This window comes from Astatotilapia calliptera, chromosome 10 (genome assembly GCF_964374335.1).
Source record: "Astatotilapia calliptera chromosome 10, fAstCal68.1, whole genome shotgun sequence".
Taxonomy (NCBI): Eukaryota; Metazoa; Chordata; class Actinopteri; order Cichliformes; family Cichlidae; genus Astatotilapia; species Astatotilapia calliptera.
Genome location: NC_137431.1, coordinates 30,567,669 through 30,591,504, shown reverse-complemented (window position 1 = coordinate 30,591,504; position 23,836 = coordinate 30,567,669). Strand labels below are relative to the sequence as shown.

The following is a 23,836-nucleotide window of genomic DNA, read 5'->3' as shown; positions in this document are numbered from 1 at the left end:
ACGCAAGTGAAACCTTCCTCTAAGTAGGCCTGGAAATTATTCTCTTGATAAACTGATTAATCGGTCAGCTATCCTATTAACAAGGAAATCTGTTTGGTTTTTTTTCAGGTTTCAACATGACAAATAGTCATGCAATCTACTTCAAACACACATTTTTGCTTTTCCTTTTAACCTCACTAATAAAACAGGGATTGTCTCCTTGTTAGTTTTTTTCTGCTTCACTTACCCCATCCCTCATCCAGTCCTTGAACCTTGAAGATGTATCACTGGGGACCTAAGTAAGCTTCACAGTTGTGTGCATCACCATTGGGGTTTAGTCTTTTCCATGTTGCTGATCCTTTGATATTGCTCTCTTGCTCGCTATATAAATATCTCTTCTCATATGTGCAAAAGTTTTAGGAAGGTGTGAAAAAATGCTGTGAACAAAGAATGCTTTAAGAAATATAAATGATTGTTTATTGGCCCCAAATGTATTCTGCAGTAGGATGACAACTCCAAACTAACACCCAAAGCCATTAAGAACTATCTTCAGCATAAAGAAGAACAAGAAGTACTGGAAGTGATGGTACGGCCCCCACAGAGCCCTGATCTCATCATCGAGTGTGTCTGGGATTACATGAAGAGACAGAAGGATGCAAGGAAGCCTACATCCACAGAAGATCTGTGTTTAGTTCTCCAAGATGTTTGTAACAATCTACCAAACAAGTTTCTTCAAAAACTGTGTGCAAGTGTACCTAGAAGAATGCAAAGGGTGGTCACACCAAATATAGATTTGATGTAGATTTCTCTTTTGTTCCTTCACTGCATTTTGTTGATTAATGAAAATAAATGATTAACACTTCCATTTTTGAAAGCATTCTTTGTTTACAGCATTTTTCCCTCACCTGCCTAAAACTTTAAATATCTAAAAAAATCTCTCTATATAATTTTTTAACTCTTAGATGTGGTATTAATGTGACAGCACATAACTTTTCTCCCCCAAGAGAACAAATGATATTTACCAATACTAATAAAAAGTTACTGTTATTTACTTATATCATCTACTTTTACATACATTTTTATTCATCATAAAGTTTTTTAAAAATCCATGAAATAGATTTTATCAACTGACAAACACACAAAATTAATAATCACAGCTTATATTTTAATAATAAGTGAACAGTGAGTTTATATTCTGTCAAAAAAAAGAAAGAAAGGAAAGAAGAAAGAAAGATGTCTTTATACAGCAATGATACAAGCTAATCACAAATAAATGTGCAAATGATCAGTGGGAGTGAAGAGAACACTTACAAAATAAAGATTTTCTTCTGCTTTCAGACTTTAAAAGAAGACGAAAATTTGGCAGTTACAAAGTTTCATAATTAAGTTACTTTAAACAGTAAAATGATGAAATTTAAGTGTGTCCGGACCCATCAGGACAAGAAACATTGCCTTTAATAGATGAAATCCAGCCTTCAATTACATGTTTTCATGAAGTATGACTAAACAATAAAAACAATACACTACGTGTCCAGAAAAACCCATTTCCCCTGCATCACAAAGATCATTGATGCCAAATGCTCAAAATTTAACACTAAATTATTGGCCGTTAAGTCAGTGTAACAGTGTTTTAGTTTTGTTAATAAGAGTAAAAATAAATAACAACATGGCACACACCGGTGGGAAAAATTACTAGGCCCGAAAATGTGAAATAATGTGGTTGACACATAGCACCTGAACAGTCTAAATAAAATCACCCAAACAAATAAAATAAACATGTCTTGACTTCAGGTTAACTGAAGACAGTCGAATAAATAGACAAATCTACAGATTGTCACATAAGATCAGCCAAAATAAAAAATAAAAAAAAATAAAAAAATTGAAATGTCATCTTCAAACATAAAATGACCCTGTACAATCATGATTCTAAATATTTGACAATCAGAAAAGAAGAGAAACCTTTGGACATTTAAAAGCTGAACAGTTCACAGAACATTACAGTGAATTTCCAGCTCCGTGGTTTTACCGTTGGACTGTACTAGAGTGGATTTACACAGTTCTCAATTTCAAATGATCCCATTTATCTTAGACTGGACACTTGCTCAGCCCCTCAATTCATCCTGTGTCTGAATCAAACCCTCTAAATTGGCTGTCCCTGACACACACGCAGCATGTGGGTGGGGCCTCTGTGGTCACAGCCAGAGCCCTGTACCTAAGATGACCATATTTGGGGTATCCACCCTGATTAACATCATTCATTTAAATTTGAGGAGAACACCCCCCCCCCCAAAAAAAAAAAAAAAAAAAAAAAAAAAAAAAAGACTTGAAACTTGCTGTTTAGAGCAATCTGAAGCCTGGGGTTTTGAATTACAGGGATTATTTCTATGTTGCTGATGTTTATTATGAGCATTCATCATCTGAACTGTAGACATATCACAGGGGAAACTGGAAAGCAGAAAAACAGGTTGAGCAGTAAGTGAATTACCCCACTGTGACATACATTTGTGGAAACATGAAATATGAGAGCGAATGTCAGTCAGCACTCCTGGTTTTACAGAACATTAGAAGGAGTGAGATGAAAACGTGTTCTGTAAATTTAAATGAGCTGACCTTCAACTGTTATTTATGAACAGAGCTGAACTGAACAAGTACACGACAGAAAGCCTCATCATTTACCTGTCCGAGTATCACAATCACATTTACATTCACAACAATGTGCAAAAAGTAGCCGTTACACTCAGATTTAATAAATAATTATGTTTTTGTGTACCATCCTTTACCCAAGTTAACAGCTTGAAAAGGTTTGTCCAAAGAGAATTAAAGTTAAAGTTCTTCAGTCCAAATGACAATTTGGTTTTCCAGTAATTTCATCATTTTAAAAAAAATATTAGTTTACATGTATCATGTTGAATGAATCGAAGACAATTGTATATTAACTAAATGTTCAATATTATCCACATTTACATGGATACATCTGAAAATGCTGTTTGCACATCAAAGGTTTCCATCCAAGAAAAGCATTATAAACATATACTGCAGCATATGTTTATAGTACTTCAGTATATTAATGGAAGTTATTGAGGAGGAAACAAAACAATTTAATTTAACAAACAAAACAAAAACCCAAGTTTGAAATCAGGCAGGTCTGCACTTTTTCCTTCTGCCTAGAATTCCCTGCTGATATTTTTTAATAAAAGAAATTATTAAACAGACTTAGAACTGCAGCATTGTTACTTAAGTGTGGACTGAAGCCAAAACTGAAGACACATCTTTGTTTTCAGATGTACCCATGTTATGAAAAACATCCCTGTGTAGCTGCATCTCCACCTGAGTCTTTAACCCACTCCGTGGATTAAACCTTGTACTCAGATTACCAGTGTGCAGACAAAAAATAAAACTGAAGTGCAAAAATCAGTACTCCGTACACTCAGTGCAGTGATGAGCTGTCAGAACAGGACTGGAAGAATATAATTACAGAATATCATCTCTAACAGGTGATTGATGTACAGTGTAAGGCTGTAACAGCACAACGCTCCCAGGACTCCAGGAAAACCTATTTTAAAGTGACCTCTGAAAGCAGCATGTCACACTTAGACGTACAAAGACGCAAAGTGAAACGGCTCACTACAAACTCTGGAGCACAAACTGGAAAAGAAATTAAACGCTACAGCAGTTTGAGGACAGGTAAAACCTACCAACTCCTCCTCAGAAAACTTTATTCACCATTAGTCACTTTAAAAACTGTGCACAGGACGACAGCATTTACACTGGAAGACTGTCTGTTTTACTTAGGATTTTAAAGTCAGGCTCAATTAAGGAGAACTCAGTGGGTACCATGTGCCCCGTTTGTTTGATTAGCATCATTAGAGTACACAGAGACCCAGGCTTAAGCAGGGCACTTAAACAGCTGCCTTTATGAAAATTGTGTTACGCAGTTAACAAATTGTTCCAATTAAACTACAAGATGCATAAAATTATGATCCTAATGCTCCTATGGAAGAGTGCTGCCCAAAGGTGTTTGAAAGAGACAAGCAAGCATGATAGAGAAGAGTTGAGATGCTGAGACAAAGTAAAGCGCTCTCAGGGGCAGATTATTAAGCACATGTAATTAAAGGGCAGGAAAGGAGGACTACTGTACGTAGTGCAAATGCAGCCTAAAAAAACAAACAAACAAAAAACAAAACCCAGACATTTCTGCAGCCGCAATGATTCAGTACCAGTGGACACCGTGTGCGTCTTTTAATCAAAACTAGAGGAGACTGGGTGATGCAATTAGAAGAAGAAACAGATTCACAAAATCCAATCAGGTTTTTTTTTTAGCATTTGAGAGAAAGATGGCACAGCTATGTGGATGAGTATGACCAACGTGGTGCTGGTTTATGAAATATTAGTCAAATATAACCTAAAGAGCACGGCTGCCTATAACAGTGCTGTTAAAGGATTTTGATAAATTAAGCAAAAAATAAATAAATAAATAAATAAACTGAATTTGACCAGCACCCAGACACAAAATGAGGAAGAAAAAAATGTTTATTTTAAATAAAATTTAAACAAGCAGTTAAAAATAAATGTAAATATGTCTGGTCTGTTTTACATGGGTGGAGTTCAGAGAATGTGATTTACAAATGTGCACATGTCACCGAGTAATCTACATCAACTACAGTGACTTATTACAAAGACCAAGTGCAAGTTCGGGACGGGACGCAATTTGGCACAGGAACTGAGGTTAAAAGAGGAACGATAAGGCCTTGTATGTACAGGAACATGCCTCAGGTAAAATACATCCACCTCTGAGTGTGAATGTGTCTGTACATACATTTACACTATGTACTGATTGTTCTCTTGTTTGTGTGGCAGCAAGCTCTCTGCCCACCACCGACTACATCCTAATACTGATTCAGATGGATGTGAACAGAACTGAAAAAAATAAACAAAACAACCTTTTTGTTAAGGATTGGCTGCTGCTTTGAATCAAGTACTTCTTAATAAGAGCTGATGTGCTATTTACTCTTCACAGGCTCAGATGGTTCAGATTTCTGACTGTAAAACAACAGAACAAATGAATAACAAAAACCTTTAGATGAACACAAAGCTCACTGGAAGAGCCATCATCTCTCTGTAACAGTGTCAACTCTGTTGTACCTTCATCTCTCTTATTACTGTGACTACCAGTAACAGTCACTTTGTCACGTGTACCACTCATTCGCGCCATTCCTCTGTTCAGCAGTTAAAATGAGATTTTCTGAGCAAATTTCATGCACCATCTTTCCCCTAAAACAAAGCTTTCTACACATTCTTTTTAAAATCTAACACCCTTTTTCCTCCGTACGTGCATCAGCTGTGTCTAAGAATCCTGAGCAAATAATTAGAAATTTTCACTCTGTCCTCGGAAAGCCCAAGTTTAAAAATCCAGTCATGCAATCCACACTAATCTATTTCTCATCAGCTGAGAAAAACAAAACAAAACACATTGTCCTCTAAGCTTTCCCTCTTTTGCTAGAACTACGCATTTAGCTGCCTGAGGAGTGTGAAATGGTGAGCGAAATCATTAACCACAGCAGTCTTTAAAACAGAATCAGTAACAATAAAAAACAAACAAACAAACAAAAAAAAAAACCCACAAACAAACAAAAAAAACAACCTTGAAATGAAACTGGTTTTCGTTCAAAGGGAGTGTGAATATAGATTTGCCAAATCGCCTGGTGCCATGCTCATGCCCCACTTATCTCTGACACAGTCCAACCGACCCACACAGTCGCACTACCGGCTCTTGTTAAAATGGGAGCTTCTTCAGCTGCTCAAAGGTGATGAAGAACTGAGAAGTATGTTAAGGAAACAGACAGTGGATTGGCAGATACAAATACTTCAATGCATTTACCTTGCAAAAAAAGTTGGTATTCAAATTGCACCAATGAAAACACTGACAGAGAGCATCATTGCCAGCACTACGATGGTTCATGGGGTAGGCTGAACAAACTCACCAAGTCCATTACTTGATTGCCATACAAGTCAATTTAATTTGTACTGTGCAAAAGTCTCAAGCCTCCTTTAATTTCTTTATATTTTTCGTTCAAGGAGCCAGACTTTCTTTAAAAGTACAGCCAGTGGCCAGCCGTTACAAAAAAAAAAAAAAAAAGTTATTTAGCAATACAAAACAAACAAAAAGAAACATACTTCACTCATAAATATAAACTGATTAGTGTGTAATTATGTTCTCTAAGAAACTGATGCATTCTCATAAATGCATAAAATGAATCCAATAAAAATACATAGGAGTGGGCACTGGTTTTGAACAGTGGCTGAGATGGACATCATCCTTCTGCTTAATGGAGTAATGGAATGCAAAGGTCGAGGAGAGGAGAACTCATAGGCATTTATGTGACATGGAGGCAGTGAAATTAATTAAGTTGAGGATAAAATAAGCTTTCTATACATTTGAACCTTGAATACAGGAGGAGCGATGCAGTTTTCGTCCTGGTCGTGGAACACTGGACCAGCTCTTTATCCTCTCGAGGATACTCGAGGGCGCATGGGAGTTTGCCCAACCGGTCTACATGTGTTTTGTGGACTTGGAGAAGGCATTCGACCGTGTCCCTCGGGGGGTCCTGTGGAGGGTGCTCTGGCAGTATGGGGTGTCTGGCCCATTGCTATGGGCCATTCAGTCCTTATACGACCGTTGCAAGAGCTTGGTCCGCATAGCCGGCAATAAGTCTGACTCGTTCCTGGTGGGTGATGGGCTCCGCCAGGGCTGCCCTTTGTCTCCGGTTCTGTTCATAATTTTTATGGACAGAATTTCTAGGTGTAGCAAGTGGCGGAAGGCTTTCACTTCAGTGGTCTCAGGATCTCATCTCTGCTTTTTGCAGAGGATGTGGTTCTGTTGGCTTCATCAGGTGATGGCATCCAGCTCGCCTTGGAACGGTTTGCAGCCAAGTGTGAAGTTGTGGGAATGAGAATCAGCACCTCCAAATCTGAGGCCATGATCCTCAGCCGGAAAAGGGTGGAGTGCCCACTCCGGGTCAGGGTCTCGTCCCTGACCTGGAGGGGTCTTGTTCATGAGTGACGGGAGAAGGGAGCCGGAGATCGACAGACGGATTGGTGTAGCGGTTGCAATGATGCGGACGCTGTACCGGTCTGTTGTGGTGAAGAGAGAGCTGAGTGTAAAAGCGAAGCTCTCAATTTACCGGTCGATCCACGTCCCTCCCCTCACCTATGGTCATGAGCTGTGGGTAGTGACCGAAAGAACGAGATCGTGAACACAAGCTGCGGAAATGGGCTTCCTCCGAAGGGTGGCTGGCCTCTCCCTTAGAGATAGGGTGATAAGTTCGGCCATTTGGGAGGGGCTCAGAGTAGAGCCACTGCTCCTCCACATCAAAAGGAGACAGTTGAGGTGGTTCGGGTATCTGAAAAGGATGCCTCCTGGGCGAGGTTTTCCAGGCATGTCCCACTGGGAAGAGGCCCCGGGGCAGACCCAGATCATGCTGGAGAGATTATATCTCTCGGCTGGCCTGGGAACGCCTGGGTGTTCCCCCAGATAAGCTGGAGGAGGTGACTATGGAGAGGGAGGTCTGGGCTTCTCTGCTTGGGCTGCTGCCCTCGCGACCCAGCCCCGGATAAGTGGAAGAAAATGGATGGATGGACAAAATAAGAAGTGGCAGGCCTAAAAACTGGAAGTCATGTCCACTGGGATTTATAACTACCCTGGTATACCATAACACCATGATATAGCCCGAGTCTAATAGGGATGGCCAAATGCTAAATTTTAAAGTACTAGCAGTTTTTTTCCATATTATATATCTAGATTTACTATTTCTGATCCTATTCCAGGTCTTTTATGGAATTAATTATTTTTCTAAGAACTAGAAATGATCCAAGTTCAAGTTTTGTTTACTTTAAAGGATACAATGATGTTCCAAGGTCCCAGTCGTAGCCAGTTAGGCCAAAATCCCTTGTAGAGAGCAAAGAAGCCTTCATTCCTCCACGTCTGCATCAGTCCATCCAATGTTCCTTTGTAAATGGGGTTTCCAGACAAAACTCGCTGGTTCATCATTCGAGTTCTGACCACATCTACAGGATTGGAGGCCAGTGCCCCCGCCAAGCCACATGCAAAACTTGAACTGCAGAAAAACACAGAATGCAGATTAACTACAGCTGTTGCCACTGCACAGCTAAAGACAGACTTTAAGAATAGTTTAAACTTACATGAAATGTGCTAAAATAGTGTCTCCCATGAGGCCGGAACGAAGGAGGTGCTTCTTTGTTATGTCATAGACAGGAAGTTCCACTCCGACAACAATAGCTGCTCGCTGTGCTGTGGGGATGACACCCTGAAGACGTGAAGGATGGAGAAAATGAATCAGACCGTAACACACTTACAGTGTGCAACAAGATGGGTGCCTATTTTCCTTGGGGGCATAGAAAAGTTGCTTTTAGGCTTTGTGCTAAACTGTGGATAGATTGGACCAGATTAATTTGTAAAGAAATCACGTGAAGAGCTAGACCAGACCTTACTGTAACTTTTATGGTCAAAAACACCTTGACCTAGCTATACAGCGAAATGCAGCACTCACTCTCCACAGCCCTCTGGTGCCCTCTGTCTGGTAGATGTTGATGAAGTTGGACATCATGCTGCCTTGGAGCAGGCTGCCCTGTGCCTGCATTCTGATCTAAAACAAATGGAAACACAAAACAGTTGCTAAACTTTTGGCTCATGGATTAGGTTTAAAAACAGAAAAAGGTTCAACTATAAAGTTACTAGTATTATGTTTCATGAGTGAGTATTTCTCAGCATATCAGTGTCACAACTGCTGTTTAATAAATAATAAAGCAGTGCTTTGATATTGACAGCACACACATTCCAATATCCTAGGGCTTACTGCCAACATTAGTAGTCACCTTGAGAACATCTGTAGGGTTGGCCAAAGAGGACGACAGGACTCCAGACACGACACCGCAGAAGACGTTGATGACCATCGTCTCATCTGTCACAAAATTACACAAATTGAGTCAAGGCAGAGCCAAAACCAACCAGCAAACTAGCAAATACTAGATCATCCTATAATTAACTATGAATTGATGTCTAAAGGGTTATTTCTAGAGATAACGTAAATTTTATGAACACTTAATTCTTGCTTTGTGTATCAGTTTTGGTACATTATTGCATCTTCTCTGGGTCTAAACATCAGTGTAATTATTTAGAACAGCAACCGAGACAACTCAGTACAATTATTATTATTCTTCTTAATGTCTGTAGATTACAGAACAAAGTGTTAATTTTGCAAGGATCCAGTTACTGTATAGTGTATACAGTTTAAAATATAAATACAATTTCTTTAATGCAAACTAACTTAAAGTGTTGACTTTTTGTGACATTAACAAAAAAAAAAAAAAAAACCCACATATTGGCATTATTTTAGGGCCTGTTTTGAAACATCTGTTGAGGAAGAAAAGTTCAATTGTTTTTGCACCTTGTACTTTCAACATCTCACATCAACGTCTGATCACAATGAGAAAAATCGACATATCAAAGAATCAACCCTTTTAAATATCTTACATCCTTAAAAAATGACAAATCAAGAGTAGAGCTCAACTGATATATCAGTCTCTCTCATTTCAGCATTAGTGTAAATGTTGATGTTGTTGTTCACACTTTTTTACATTTCTTATAATGCTGAAAATAATCCTCATGAAAATGTATAAATGGTATTATCACAGTTCAGTGTTTACAGCTGTTTCTAGACAGATATGAGAGTTTTCTTGCAGTCCAACAGTACTAGCCATTAAAGTCTGAGCATGCGCTAAAAAAAAAACGAAACCCAAAGTTGCCAAAAATAAATTTAAATTAAAAAAAGGAAATGGCCTGAAAACAACAACATAAAGCAGAATGGAGTAGGCAACACGGCTAAGCAGACAATGCATAGTCAAGTGACACCTTAATGGCAAGTTGCTAACTAACTTGTAAGATCTTTTGCTAGTAGGTGAGAACCTACCCAACCTCTGACTATTTTTCTCTTTAAATGCATACTACAGAATATTGTGTATCAACAGTAGCAAATGATACACTGGAATTATTTGAACTCCACAGAAATCATTATTAGCCTCAAAAAGAAACATTAGCCGTTAGCCTGTCTCTTAACTAGAGCCTGTCTGAAATGAAGTTCTCTTAATTTTGAGTAAAAGCTACAAAATTAGGATAGCTATTTCTGGAAGGTGGAAAGGTTAAAAATATGCTAAAAGGCACCAAGTTGAAATTACAGATTCCTATTCAGAGCTCTTATCAAGCACACAGTACTTCACAGTCAGTTTTAAGAGAAGAGAGAAGGAGAAAATCAAAGGCGTAACCATTGTTTGGCTTATCTAATTTTCTCATATTTTCTATAATCTACATTGTGCATACTGCCTTAAAAACATTCAGATGGTTGATCTCATTTGTAGTAACCAAATGTGGTGTCTACACTGGATCAAGGAATAGAAATCTGACATTAGCAGTACAACAGTGTAATCACAGTGTTGCTTATTAAGGACAGAAATGTACACATTTCCCTGTGATTTGTGGTCTCAAATAAGGTCAGTGCAAGTACAAGCTGGCAAGTGTGCTGACAAATGCCATCTAAATTCAATTTTATTATATTTTATACTGACTTTTGTTATTTAGCATCAAACCACAACAACTATTGCCAAGGTGGCTGGGATGGTGCCTCCCCCCCCTCCCACTTATGTCTTTGGATGACAGTTACTTAAACTAAATTAGGCAGGTGCATAAATTTGGACACCCCAACAGAAAAATTACATCAATATTTAGTAGATCCTCCTTTTACAGAAATAACACCTCCAAACACTTCTTATAGCTTCCAATGAGAGTCTGGATTCTGGTTGAAGGTATTTTGGACCTTTTGTCTTTACAAAACATCTCCAGTTCAGTCGGGTTTGATGGTTTCAGAGCATGGACAGCCCGCTTTAAGTCACACCATAGATTTTCAATAATATTCAGGTCTGGGGACTGAGATGGCCATTCCAGAACACTGTACTTGTTCCTCCTGCATTCGTCTCCCATACAGCATCTCCTTGTGCAAAGTGCGCTGAATAGTTGAACGATGGACAGTGACACCATCTGCAGGAAGATGATGTTGTAGGTCTTTGGAGCTGGTGTGTGGGTTGACTATGACCGTTCTCACCATCCTTTCCCTCTGCTTATCTAAGATTTTCCTTGACCTGTCACTTCCAGCCTCAATTACAATTGTGGTCTTCCATTTCCTCACTATGTTCCTCACAGTGGAAACTGACAGCTGAAATCTCCGAGATAGTTTTTTGTATACTTCCCCTAAACCATGATGTTGAACAATCTCTTTGAGAGTTGTTTTGAGGCTCCCATGTAGCCACTCTCAAGAGAAGATGCAAAGAGGAGAAAAACTTGCAATTGGCCACCCTAAATACCCTTTCTCGTGACTGGATTTACCTGTGTATGTAGGTCAAGGGTCAATGAGCTTACCAAACAAATTTTATGTTTCAATAATTAGTGCTAAAGGTATTCAAATCAATAAAACAACAAGGGTGCCCAAATTTATGCACCTGCCTAATTTAGTTTAAGTAACTATTGCACACTTTCTGTAAATCCTATAAACTTCATTTCACTTCTCAAATATCATTGTGTTTGTCTGCTATAAGATATATTTAAATGAAATTGCTGATCCAAACAACCAATGATTTATGAAGGAAAAACGTGAAAATTATCAGGGGTGCCCAAACTTTTGCATACCACAGTATATAAAAAGGAAGCCAATTTCAGTCTCAAACAACATCCCTTTCCTTTTCAGGCAAAAAAAAAAATTATGCAATTTTGTGCTGTGCACACTTAATATCAAATATATGTTTGACAAATGGATAAAAGCTTATCAGAGTATCAGTATCAAAACAGCCTCTTTCATAGTTTCCTGCCTTTTCCATCCCCACTCATCTTTCTGTCCCTTCCTTCCTTCCTTACTGGACGCACTTTGCCTGTTGTTTAGCTTGCAAATTACTGCCGGGATGTTAACTCACTCACTTCCAGATGGGTCAACACAGGTGTTGTACTGTCGCTCTATTCAGAGGAAATATGTTGGAAAAAAGAAATGTCCAACTTAACCTGGGTAAAATGTTGGGACCTCAGTGTGTGTTTATCAAGGCTGATTTTGATTTTTAACAAATAAAGGACATCCGCTCAGCTAAGGTGAATGTATTTTATTCATTACCAGGGGCAAATTATCATATAACTGCTTTACTTTCAACCATTTCCAACAAACATACAAACATCATTAACCTCTTTTCATCCACTTAATCTCAAACAAGTGACAACACAACATCCAATATTTTGCAATCCAAACAAGGAAGAAAAGATTTGCAAGGGGTTTTTTCATGTTTGATGCACAAAACTAGCATTGATTGCAAACAAAGAAAAAGAATGAGCATGAAAAAATGAAAAGCAAGAGAAGCACGGTCATGCACAATCAATTTTTGGTTCACCTGCCATGGAGACTTTTATAGTTATGAAACTGCACCAGCCCCAGATTTATCGAAGGCCAAGAGCATTTTAGAAGCCGAATTTTGTGTTAATTATTCCACACTACAATGTTAAATGACTCTGATATTCTGCTGTTTGGTTTGCTGTCCTAGAAATATGACTTGCATAGTAATAAAAAAAATAAAAAAATAAAAAAATACTGGCTTTAAGTCAAATTGAGGTAAATCACTGCACTGCAGCTTTGGTTATGCTCTATTCCTTTTCAATGTCAGTATATCTTAATGATCAACTCAACACTTGGCAAGAAAGAAGAAATGGCTGTTGTGTCTCAGGGAGCCGTTAGAGAAGGACATTTATTGATATTCACTCTGGACTGTTTAACTGAGCTTCAAAGTTCGCCTTAAAGATCATGGCAGGCTTGTAAAGAGCTCGCTTTGTGTAGCAGAGTTTTTACCATTTAAAAAATAAATAAATAAACAGCAATATTAATCTTTTCCCCTTTCTCCTGTCTAATTCCATCATGCTTCTAGTGCTAACACCACAAACCTCTGTTACATCCGTGCCCGCACCACTAAATTAGATATTGTCAGACAGTGAATACTAGCGAAGAAGACGACGACAAAGAAGGATCGTCAATAATAATGATGCCGTTGCTGGGAAAAAAATGATCAAACATCTTAATGAGTGTAGTTGTAACACATTATCTTTGCCTTACTTGGTTCCCTGTTGCTGTGCATATGCAGAGCTGCCTACATTTTAACTGTGCTGATAAAGTCCAGCACAGAACCTGCGTGAGCAGAAAATAAGCAAAGGGAGTCTGTTTAAAAACAGTTTTTCTGGAGCATCTCTATTTCAACCTCATCTATGTTTGGCCTTTACCTTTGTGACAGATCCCGTTCCTCTCCTGTACTATATAAGCCAATAACATAGTATGTTTAAACCATTTGGAGTTCATTTTGTAAGCTTACTGATCCTCAAGATGCAATGCAATATTACTTCAAGTATTCCAACGGTGATTTGATTCCAGTTGGAAACACAAATCCCCTTTGGAGGGGTGTCAGAAAGGGCATCGGGCTCAAAACTCTGCCAGATCAAACCATGAGCTACTTGTTATGGTGAATCCTTGTAGAAAAGGAGCAGCCGAAATATCCATTTAGTCATCATTACTGGGTATGCTGAATGGAAGATGGTCCTTTAAAAAACAAAATAAAAAAAACAACAACAACAACAAAAAAGAAAACCCTTTACAGCAGGGGTGGGTAACATAAGAAGGGGAGGGCTGCACCATAAACAGAACCCAGTTCAGCTTTTTAGCCTCCACAACAATCCCAGATTTAGACTTTTTGTTTTTATTTCACTTTATTTTCAGTTAGTTTACTTGTCTGTGTTCAGCTTTTAATTATTTGAAAATGTTTAGTTTTAGTTTTCTATTGTTTCAGTGGTAGTTTTAGACTTTCTCATTAGTACAGTTTGGAGGGTGTTTAGATATTTGGAGAAATTTAGAAAAAGAAAAAAAAAAAATCACAACAGACGTCACAATACAAATGCACCTCTGTGTAAAGCAGGGGTAGGCAACTCCAGGCCTCGAGGGCCAGTGTCCTGCAGGTTTTAGATATCACCCTGGGTCAACACACCTGAATCACATGATTAGTTCTTACCAGGCCTCTGGAGAACTACAAGACATGGTGAGGAGTTAATTTAGCCATTTGAATCAGCTGTGTTGGATCAAGGACACATCTAAAACCTGCAGGACACCGGCCCTCAAGGACTGGAGTTGCCTATCAGTGCTGTAAAGAGATGACCAAAGTGCCACATAACTGCTTGGGTTTTCTTTTTTATTCCCCTCCCAAAAAGTCAAAGTTCTATTTATTGCACAGCCCAGTGTCTTTATATTAACACATTAACTAAAATGCTTTACATAGTTTTTCCATTTCATATGTTAAAGGGGTCAAAGATATGACTCTGAATAGCAGCATCAGTTAACCAGCTAAAATGCAAATGTAAGAAAATGACTCTCTGTCCGTTCTGTTTTTATTATGGAAGATCCAAGATAGCTTAAAAAGCATTTGCTTACTGTAATCTCTGGTTTTGGCTGAGCCCAAACTAAAATCTTACAAATCAAATGCATGTTAAAGGACATTGTATCAGTTTACTGTGAGGACAGAATAATTGTTATTCTAAATTTTATGCCGTATTAAAACACCTACATGGTTGGCCAGTTGTTTGGTTTAGCTGATTAGAGTAAATGTGAGAATACTATCAAGTTTTCAGCTGGGTTCTGTGTAACTAACTAATGAAACCCTGTGAATTAAAGACAGTCTAAAATTTGCCTTTTAAGGAGAACTTAGTAAAGGGACACAAAAAAAAAAAAAAAAAAAAAAGAATATTAGAGTTAGAAATAGTGGTACCAACCTTCTGGCTGACTGACAAATAGCCTCTTCAGAGAATTGTAGGTTCCTATCTTGATTGTCCCATAAGAAGCCTGTCTCAAAAGAGCCGGGGAAATTCTGTGAGGAGAAGATTAAAAAAAAAAAGTTTGATTCAAGTCAGTTCCTAAAGCGAGTATATATATCAAGAACTTACTTGCATGGCTATGAATGCAAGTCAATACCATTTCGGCCTTATTAAGGATTGTGAAATTCTAGCTATTGTCTGTTACACAGAAAGTGCTCTGAAAACACCTGAATGCTCTAAAAACAAAGAGAAGCTTGTTTTTAAATCTTTTTCAGAATGGATTGCATTACTTTCCCCACGGGGCTGTCAGCTGAATTCAGCTCAGCCGCCCACAAAGTGTAGCAGCTCTGCGTTCAGTCTTTATTACTGCATATTGTAGAGCACATCAAGGCTCCAGACTAATGTTCAATTTTTTTCCCTCCCCACATCAGTAAACGTAAAAGAGTATTCACAGTGTCTTATCATGTTCAAATAATCAGCCTTTACTTGTCATGAAGTTGTTGCTGTGGCACATTCTAAACTATTTGTTCTGATGATTGCAAACAGTTAAGAAAAACCACATGGTGAACAACCATCCAGCTTTTCTCCTTCAGAAGGTGAGTACCAAAGGGCTGAAGATGAGTGTGGCTGATAAATGAGAAGCGAATGAGTCCCACACTTTCCCACACTTTTTGCTTTTCTCAGACTGCAACATCCTCAACTTGTGTCTTATTCCACCCACGAGAAATGTGAGCAGAGGAGTGGAGGCAATATGAATTTAACAGAATGAGAACATATTTGCCTCTGCGCCTCAGTTAAAGAGGGCATGTGGTGCAGCTTCATCATAAATTGGTTTGTTACTGCCCACCTACTGATGTATGCTACGATCTCAGATGTAACAGCGCTCATGACATGGTACCATTTAGGACTTAGTTAAATTGAGAAGGGTGCAACATGACCAAATGTGAAATCATACACACAAGAGCAAAAAGTCTGATTAGCAGCTTCCCCTGTATGCCTGTTCTCTATGCTCTCCACACGAATTTTAAGAATTCAAACATTTTTCAGTATGGTGGAAAAAGACCGATTTCCTGGTCACTGGCAGGAGGATAGAGGACAGAAGAGACAAGGAGGCATAATTTAGAGAACTCAGAGGACTTTAGGCTTTACTTGGGCAGCCAACCCAAGTATATTATTAATTCTTCCCGCCTTGTGGTTTCCCTAACAGCTCGCCAGCTAGCTACTCTGGCAATCCATGATATTACTGACCTTCCACCAGCTCCAATCCAAGATAGTGGAGTTGGAGTTCATCCACAGGGTGAGAGACAGCTGACTACATTGTTCAGGTATTTATGGCCACAAAGTACTTCACAAATATTTCCACTGGAGAATTTATTAACTGTGTTATTCAATAACTCATTTAAGAAAATGTGTGCAAAGAAAGGAGTCACAAATGTGAACACAGGGTTGCTTAATTATGGGTTTTTTTGGTCAGTAAGACTATAGATATTCATCACGATCACTCAAAAGGAAGGGATTTATTGAATAAGAAAAGAGTTGTTTAACTAGATTTCCTATGAACCCGGACCTCGTGCATGTGTACAAGTGGCAAATAAAATATTTTATCTTCATCTTTCTTAAACTTTTATTATACCTTACCTAACAAAAGCTAAATAAACTAAACCAAACATACAGCAGCATGGCAGGGATTTTTATTAAGGGGTAAAAATCAAGGAAAGAGATGTGTTGAAGGCCAAAAGAGAAAATTATTTCAAAGTAGAAGCAGCACAAATATTGTTTAGGCTGAAATTCAAATTCATTTATTGCATAGCCCTGTGTACAGACCCCTTGCAGCTCATATAGTTATATTTTTTTGCATATCATATATTTTTACTATATTTCTCATATGCTGTCTTTATACATTTATTATTCCTTTAAATGATCACTTATTCTATTTCTCCATTTTATATGAGCATTATTTGCATCTGTTGTGGACAGCAAAGGAAAAATTTAGTTGTACAGGGAAACATGTTGGGAAATATTTTGTTATATGCAGATATTTTGTGCATATGACAATAACACTTTGAAACTTCAATGTGAGAAACACTGACAGTGGTGAGTTTATTTTTAACCAGTGGAGTGCATTCATATTTACTGAGGTTCATATCCCGACCAACCTAAGCTGCTGACCACTCTAACCATACGTGACCCGACTCCCTTCTACCCCCCTTCCACAAAATATCATGAAGCTAAAATAGAATACTAAACTGCTTTAACAGAGCAGCCAGCAGCAGCCTGCGTCACCCATATATGATATCAGAAGTGAGTAGCAAGTAAGACTATTTGACTGCACAATGAGAGAAAAGAAAATGAGATCTCCCTGTCTTCTAGGAACAATAATTTACCTGGGACTGTATGCACACTCCCTGGAAATAAGAGCTGGTAGAACTGAAATTCTAAGGAAATCTTTATTCAAATAACCCCCACTTAAACTTACAGCGGAGTCTTATTTCAAAGTGTATTAGCTCTCAGTAAAGCTCAAATGAAAAACACTGGCGAGGGGGGCAGTCGCTTCTCTGCAGCACAAGCAATGTAGACAGGGAGATAGCAGAATTATTTATAACATTAGAGAAAATATTAAATACAAATGGACTTTCCTACATATAAGAAATGATGGAGCCAATCAATGAGGTTTTGGCATTCCACCAAAGAGATATAAACCAGATTTTTTAACATTGTTGCTACAGAGTTAAATTTATTAAGACTTTTCTGTACATCAAATGGCCCAGAAAATACAGGAAATGCTAAGACATCCGTTAGGTAAAGCAACACAGGCTCTTTGCCAACACTGCTTATGTGCACAGTCAGCCTACAAAGGCTCAGCTGAGTCAGAAAACAAAAACGTATTAAGCAAAGACAGGAATTTTTAATCTTGATCAAGCAATAGCATTCATGGAAACTAGAGAGATGCATCACGGAAAACCTTTCTACAGTGGAACTATGACATGTTATGCAGATCAAATGAGTGGCCTAAAAGATAATATTCCATACCCAGAGTAGAGCGCCCGAATGCCCTCCTCCTTCCCGATCCTGAACAGAGCATGGAACATGCCTCTGTAGCGCACCTCTGTGTACTGAGACTGACCTTGGACCTGTAGTCTGGTCTTAGTAAGGTCAATGGGAAATGTGCCTGAGAATGAAAAATAATGATAAATAGGGATTAAAAACACATTTTATGTGGTTTATTATTTTATTTTATTTATTTTATTATTTTAAAAAGACTCAGAATACAGAAACAAATGTATATCATGTAGCTCTATGTTCATATCATATACAGTAAACATCAATCATGTTAAAAGAGAAATCTTCTACTGAAGTCAATAGATGAGTTCTACAAGAGGAAAGATAGTGGTAGAAGCATAACTTCCAGAAAGTTTATTTTTGGCGTTTAAAAAAACAAACAAAAACAAACAAACAAAAAACGATTAGTCTGAAATGAACGCCTCAAAATTACATATTGATTATGACAAAACTATTATTAACAGTTACTTTAATCAGCACTCAAACCACAGATTATTCAACAGAATTAAACATTTACTTATTGTTTATATTAAAAAGAAGCATGTATTTTTTAGTTGCAGAACTTCTCATTCAGTTGCAAAAAAATAAACAAACAGGTCCATGTAAAATGGACTAACCCTGCCAGAACCGAGCAGAGAGTAAATCTGAACTTTTATGGAGACACTTGAGTGAAAGAATATGATGGGCTGAAAGCCAAAGTGTTGTTAAAATTTAAGTTTGAATGCCTCCATGGCTCTTGCTACTGGTTACTTGCTCTTAGAATGTCATTGTGTTATTAGTTTTACAACCCAATTCTAAGCAACATGTATTTAAACACAGGAAATGTATTTTTCTTCATTCTTTAAGACTCTAAATAGAGCAACAGATGAAATGTTTTAATTTTGTCTCATGTTCTCTGGGGGAAAAAAAATAGAATAGCCCTTTATTGTCACTGTACATGTACAATGAAATTGGAGGTGCTCCACACCAACTGTACCGGAACAAAATATATAAATAGTAGACAATAGGATTAAATAGCAAAGAGTAGCTGATGAAGAGTGATTTAAATGGGCTTTTGCATGGAGCAAAAAATCTAAATATGATTTTGAATGTGATGATTGTGTGAGAGACACAAACTGAGGCTAAACACCAGACTTTTGTCAGCACTCAACAATCTGGACTGAACTTTGTGAATGCCACACACCTGCGATTGCAGAATGGGGAACACAATTATCACCAAATGACTTTGACATTTTCTCTGCTACATGCACCATTTCCCTTTTTGGAGCCAGTGTTATCTGTAGTGATGCATTTTCCTACAATACTGGCGGTTAACCATTTGCATACAACGCGCTCTACTCGTGTTACATTAAAGCATATACCCCCGACTCCCAAAAAAATATATACAAAAAAACCCCAAAAATACACCTGATGGTCAATGTGTGGATATTGCGGCGCACCACGTACCGAATTCTGCGACAATCGAGGCCATCCCTCCGTAGATAAACGGCTTCCAGTTCAAGTTGGCCATCTCCGTGGCGGCGGCTGCTGCTTCCACCTGCTGCAGCCCCGCTAAAAATAGAAGAAGACCACCCAGACAGAGGTCAACGCAGTGCTGCCACCTCAGACAATACAACATGTCGACAAACATTGAGGTAAAAGAGGATGCTACAGATCAACGAAGTGCCTCAGCATCAGCATCCCAGCATACTGCGCCGGAAAGAGACGCCCCGCAGTATCGAACGCGGTGAGGAGAGCCGTCATATTTGTTGTGACCCTACTATTGGCTTATAATAAAGTCAATAACATTTTCGGCGTCTTGATTGGCTGGGGTGCAAGAGGCGGGCACGGAATGCGTTACCGATAGCAACAGTGCCAAGAGAAATAAATGAAGTTATTTATTATTACTACTAGTCATAGAATGACAAAGAAGCTATTTTATTAATGAAATCTAAATCATATGATGATATATACAGTTTTAATCATTTTATAAAATGGTCTTTTTTTTTTCTTTTTTCTTTTTTTTTACAGAGATGATCGCCCACCTGCTTCCAGCGTTCCGCCTCGAAACAGATGGCTGCTGCTAGGCTAAATGCTACTTCTAAAAAATTACTAGCCGGTCTGTTAGCAAATTTACCAACTGGCAACCAGTTACTGTCAAACTGAACGTACCTGTGCTGTAGATAAAGTCCGCGACCTTCTATGCAGCTTGGTTTCCCATGTGTCAGAGAATAACTATGCATTGACTTTAATAAAATGCCAGCGGAAAACTTCTCACCTTTCGTTAGCTTCCCATTTACGCTAGCGCCAACTGTGGCAGAATTTGTAAAAACAGGATTTCCGTTAACACTTTCAAAATAAAACGCCTTTTGTCTAACTAAAGTAATCAAGCAGTGTAATTTATGTCGTTACGGTTAAAGCAGTGTTTACACAAATAAAACATAAATAAACAAAGTAATGCTAAATGTAATTTCAGGTGGCTAAAAATGAAAACAGTGATCTTAAAATAAAGTTTCATGGAATAAACAATTTTAAACTAGTGATTTAGCTAGGCTACTGATGGTTTACTGTTGTTGCACTTATTTCTAAATGTTTATTGGGTGTTCATCTATACAAATATATAATTAACCACCACAGCTGATAGATCTTCAGGAAAGCTGAATTTGTTTTATTGGAGTTGTACTGTGGAACAGGTCTTCCCCTGAACAGTGTGAAACACGCAGTCATACAAAAGTAAGAAAAGTACATAGTTTTCTAATATCTTTTCAGGTAGCACATTAAATTAAAATCCATCCACAGCATTCAAACTGTGATATATTTAATCACACCCTAGCGTTTTCATCATCATATTTCTTTAATGAACCCTTACTCCTTTATCTTTGTGCTCTCAGTTGTATGGCAACACATATTCGGCATTTTTTTTTTCTTGCGTGTTTGCAACAGATGAGAGACTCCATTCTCAATAAAACATAAAATCGGCAACTTGAAACAACCCAAGTTTTTATTTTTTTCCGATTTCTTAATGAAATTGATTTTACATACGATGCAAAGTTTTCTTTCTTATTTTATTATGATTTCCTGTTGGATTCTTTCACACCTAACTGCTCTAATGCTAAAGTGTTTGTTTTCTTCTTCTTCTGGCTGCTCCAGAAGAAGCAGCTTGAGGTTGACATATCAGATCATCTGCCCCCATCTCACCTAATCCATATCCTCGTCTTTGACGCCAACCCTCTACACGTCCGCCTTCACTACCTCCTCTGCAGTCTTATTTCCCTCCTGCCTGGCAGCTCCATATTCAACATCCTTTGTCCAGTACTTGCACTATCCCTCCTCTGTACATGTCCAAACCATCTCAGCCTTCTCTTTGTAACTTTGTCTGAGCTGTCACTCTGATTTACTCATTTCTAATCCTTTCATTCCTGATGTAAATCTTCAGCTCTGCCTCCCGGCAGTGCTACCATTTCAAAACTGTACATCAGAGTAGGCCTCACTACCATCTTGTAAACCTTCCCTTTCACTCTTTTTGCTATCCTTTAGCCAAAAATCACCCCTGACAGTCATCTACGCCCACCTCCTCGACTCTGCCTGTGCTCTCTTCCTCACCTCTCTTGTGCATTGTCTAATGGCTGTTGGTTTGCATGGTTGACCCGTTGTATTTAAACTTACCCATGCAACCTAACTACCTTCACTACCTGCAAGTGTTACAAAATAAATTCACTCCCATTACTTTAGCATTAAAAAAAAGTACCCACCCCCCTCAAACTGCATCTGTTTGGTGCTTTAAGCACCTGAGAGTTGCTCATCAGGTAGCTGCACAGCATGAAAACATACTTCCATTAGGGACACAAATAAAAATGCTGTGCACAAATGACATTACCTTTCAAAATATGACACCTGAAATTTTTCATATGATGAAATGTTGATCTACAGTTTCACTTACGTAATAGGAGTAAAGGGCATAAGGGCAACATGGTTCAGCTAACATGTCTAAGGCTTATGTTTCTTGTACAACCGTGGCACATATTTGCAATGAATGAGCCAAGTGTTACTGCAGTGTTTAAGCTTTAGTAGTTAGTCCAGGTTGCATTCACTGGGTTTTGATTATGATCTACTGTCTTGTTTTTATCATTCTCTTTCCTTTTCAGGAGCATCATGCTCCTCTGTTTCTTGTGGATTTTCCTGCATTTTGAACCTGTGAAGACAGCACTTACATCACAGGATACAGTAGAAACAGAACACAAAAACAGCTCTTTGGTAGTTATTAGCAGAGGGAAGAAAGTTTGCGCTTGCATTTCAAACATTACAACTCACAGAGCCTCCCGGAATTTAAATCAGCAAATTTTCGGCTACCCAGATTCTTTTATGTAAATTAAAAAAACTGCAGTAAACCCCTTAAATGCTTTTAAAAGAGGACTGCTGATGTCCTTTCCACATCACTCACATGTCAAACAGCAAATATCCACAATGCTAAACTTCATCAGTAGAAAAATATACATTGGCTAGGTATTCTTCTCCTCTACATTTAAAATATAGTTGGAAAATATCAATAATAAACAAAAACGGGCAGTTGGAGCCAAATTCAAGGGAAACTGAGTGAATGGAAACTCTGCAGTCCGAAAGTTTAGGGATGCATTTCCTCTGTTTCTTCTTCTAGAGGGCATTCTTGATGAAATCCAGCCTTACTTGTTCAGGCACAGGAAGTGGTGTGGAATCACAGAGTGGTGCGCAGCAGCCGAATGGCTCGCTGGTAAAGCTGTTGGACAACTGACACCAGATTCCTAAAGGAGAAAAGACTGAGTTTGAAAAAAAAAAACCAGGATGGAGAGAGAATCGCTCCAAAATTTAGTGTAGATTCACTTCTTTAACACTACGTCGTACATACTGGTGACCTGTGCTGCTCTTTCAGATCTACCATCTGAACATCTGTGTGATTTTTAAATAGATATACAAATTGTCATGACCAGTGACCACTGATCAGTAGTCACGAGTACCATTCACAGAGAGTTGGCTGCAATCACACCATTGTAGGATGGTGAAAGATGTACCCTTTGGCCCCCTCCTCGATTCAGAGATGGTCTTTCCCTTTTCACGTAAATGGCCTCCTTGACTGTCCGCTCAAACCAGCGTTCCTCCCTGTCCAGGATGTGCACATCCTCACCACTGAAAGAGTGTCCACTGCCCTGTAGATGTAAATAGACTGCAGAGTCCTGGCCTGACGAGGTAGCTCTTCTGTGTTCTGCTATCCGCTTAGCCAGAGGTAGTTTGGTTTCCTCGATGTATAAAACACGGTTTACAATTTGCATATTAATTATCATGACACTGACCTCACAGTGCATTGCTAGTCAGTGGGCTGGTTTCAGTCATTATGCAAATGTAGTTTATAAGGTTGGAAACCTGCAGTCAGCAGAGACTGAAGAAGTCACATGGATGAGTGACGAAACGTTTTCCTACTGAAACCGCTACGTCCAGATCAACAGAATCAACCTTTTGTGATTTCCTTACCTGGATGATTGAGCATAGTTGTTAACAAAATTCTAACGATACCATCTGAATGTCACAGATATTTAGACTCATCAGACCAGGCAACATTTTTCATCTTCTGCTGCTTCAAGATTCAAAGTGTTGTGCCTTTCGGGATGCTTTGCAAACCTTTGTTGTGATGAGTAGTTAGTCACGTTACTGTTGCCTCCCAATCAGCTTGTAGCAGTCTGGCCTTTTCCTCTGTCTGATATCAACAAGGCATTTACCCCTGCTTTTTCAGACCATTCTCTGTAAAGTCTAGACACGGTTTTGAGTTAAAATCCCAGTGGATCAGTAGTTTCTGAAATAGTCTGACAGCAGCAACCATATCATTCACCTTCAGAGTGACTT

The 23,836-nt window shown here is 38.5% G+C and overlaps 1 protein-coding gene and 2 long non-coding RNA genes across 5 annotated transcripts in view; 1 reads left to right on the top strand and 2 right to left on the bottom strand.

The window, feature by feature from the left end:
• Positions 1-1,123: 1,123 nt before the first annotated feature.
• Positions 1,124-20,293, bottom strand: slc25a14 (solute carrier family 25 member 14). 3 transcript variants are annotated; one of them, XM_026182065.2, is made up of 9 exons: positions 20,244-20,293; positions 19,433-19,537; positions 17,957-18,095; positions 14,885-14,979; positions 8,872-8,957; positions 8,547-8,642; positions 8,179-8,303; positions 7,880-8,093; positions 1,124-5,794 (listed from the first exon to the last, which is right to left on the bottom strand). In XM_026182065.2, the coding sequence occupies exons 2-9, from the start codon at positions 19,494-19,496 to the stop codon at positions 5,753-5,755; spliced, it is 861 nt and encodes a 286-aa protein (XP_026037850.1). In that variant the 5' UTR covers positions 19,497-19,537; positions 20,244-20,293; the 3' UTR covers positions 1,124-5,752. The 3 variants fall into 3 exon arrangements, with proteins under 3 accessions (XP_026037850.1, XP_026037849.1, XP_026037848.1); XM_026182064.2 differs by having other exon boundaries at positions 20,138-20,276; XM_026182063.2 differs by lacking the exon at positions 20,244-20,293 and having other exon boundaries at positions 19,433-19,616.
• Positions 19,572-21,495, top strand: LOC145431472 (uncharacterized). The gene is made up of 2 exons (XR_013911787.1): positions 19,572-19,712; positions 19,997-21,495. It is a non-coding gene; the product is annotated as an uncharacterized LOC145431472 (long non-coding RNA).
• LOC113031273 (uncharacterized) overlaps positions 20,613-23,836 on the bottom strand; it is a 6,446-nt gene continuing 3,222 nt past the window's right edge. The window contains exon 3 of the long non-coding RNA XR_013911786.1: positions 20,613-22,743. This is a non-coding gene — a long non-coding RNA (uncharacterized LOC113031273). The remainder of the gene's footprint in view (positions 22,744-23,836) is intronic.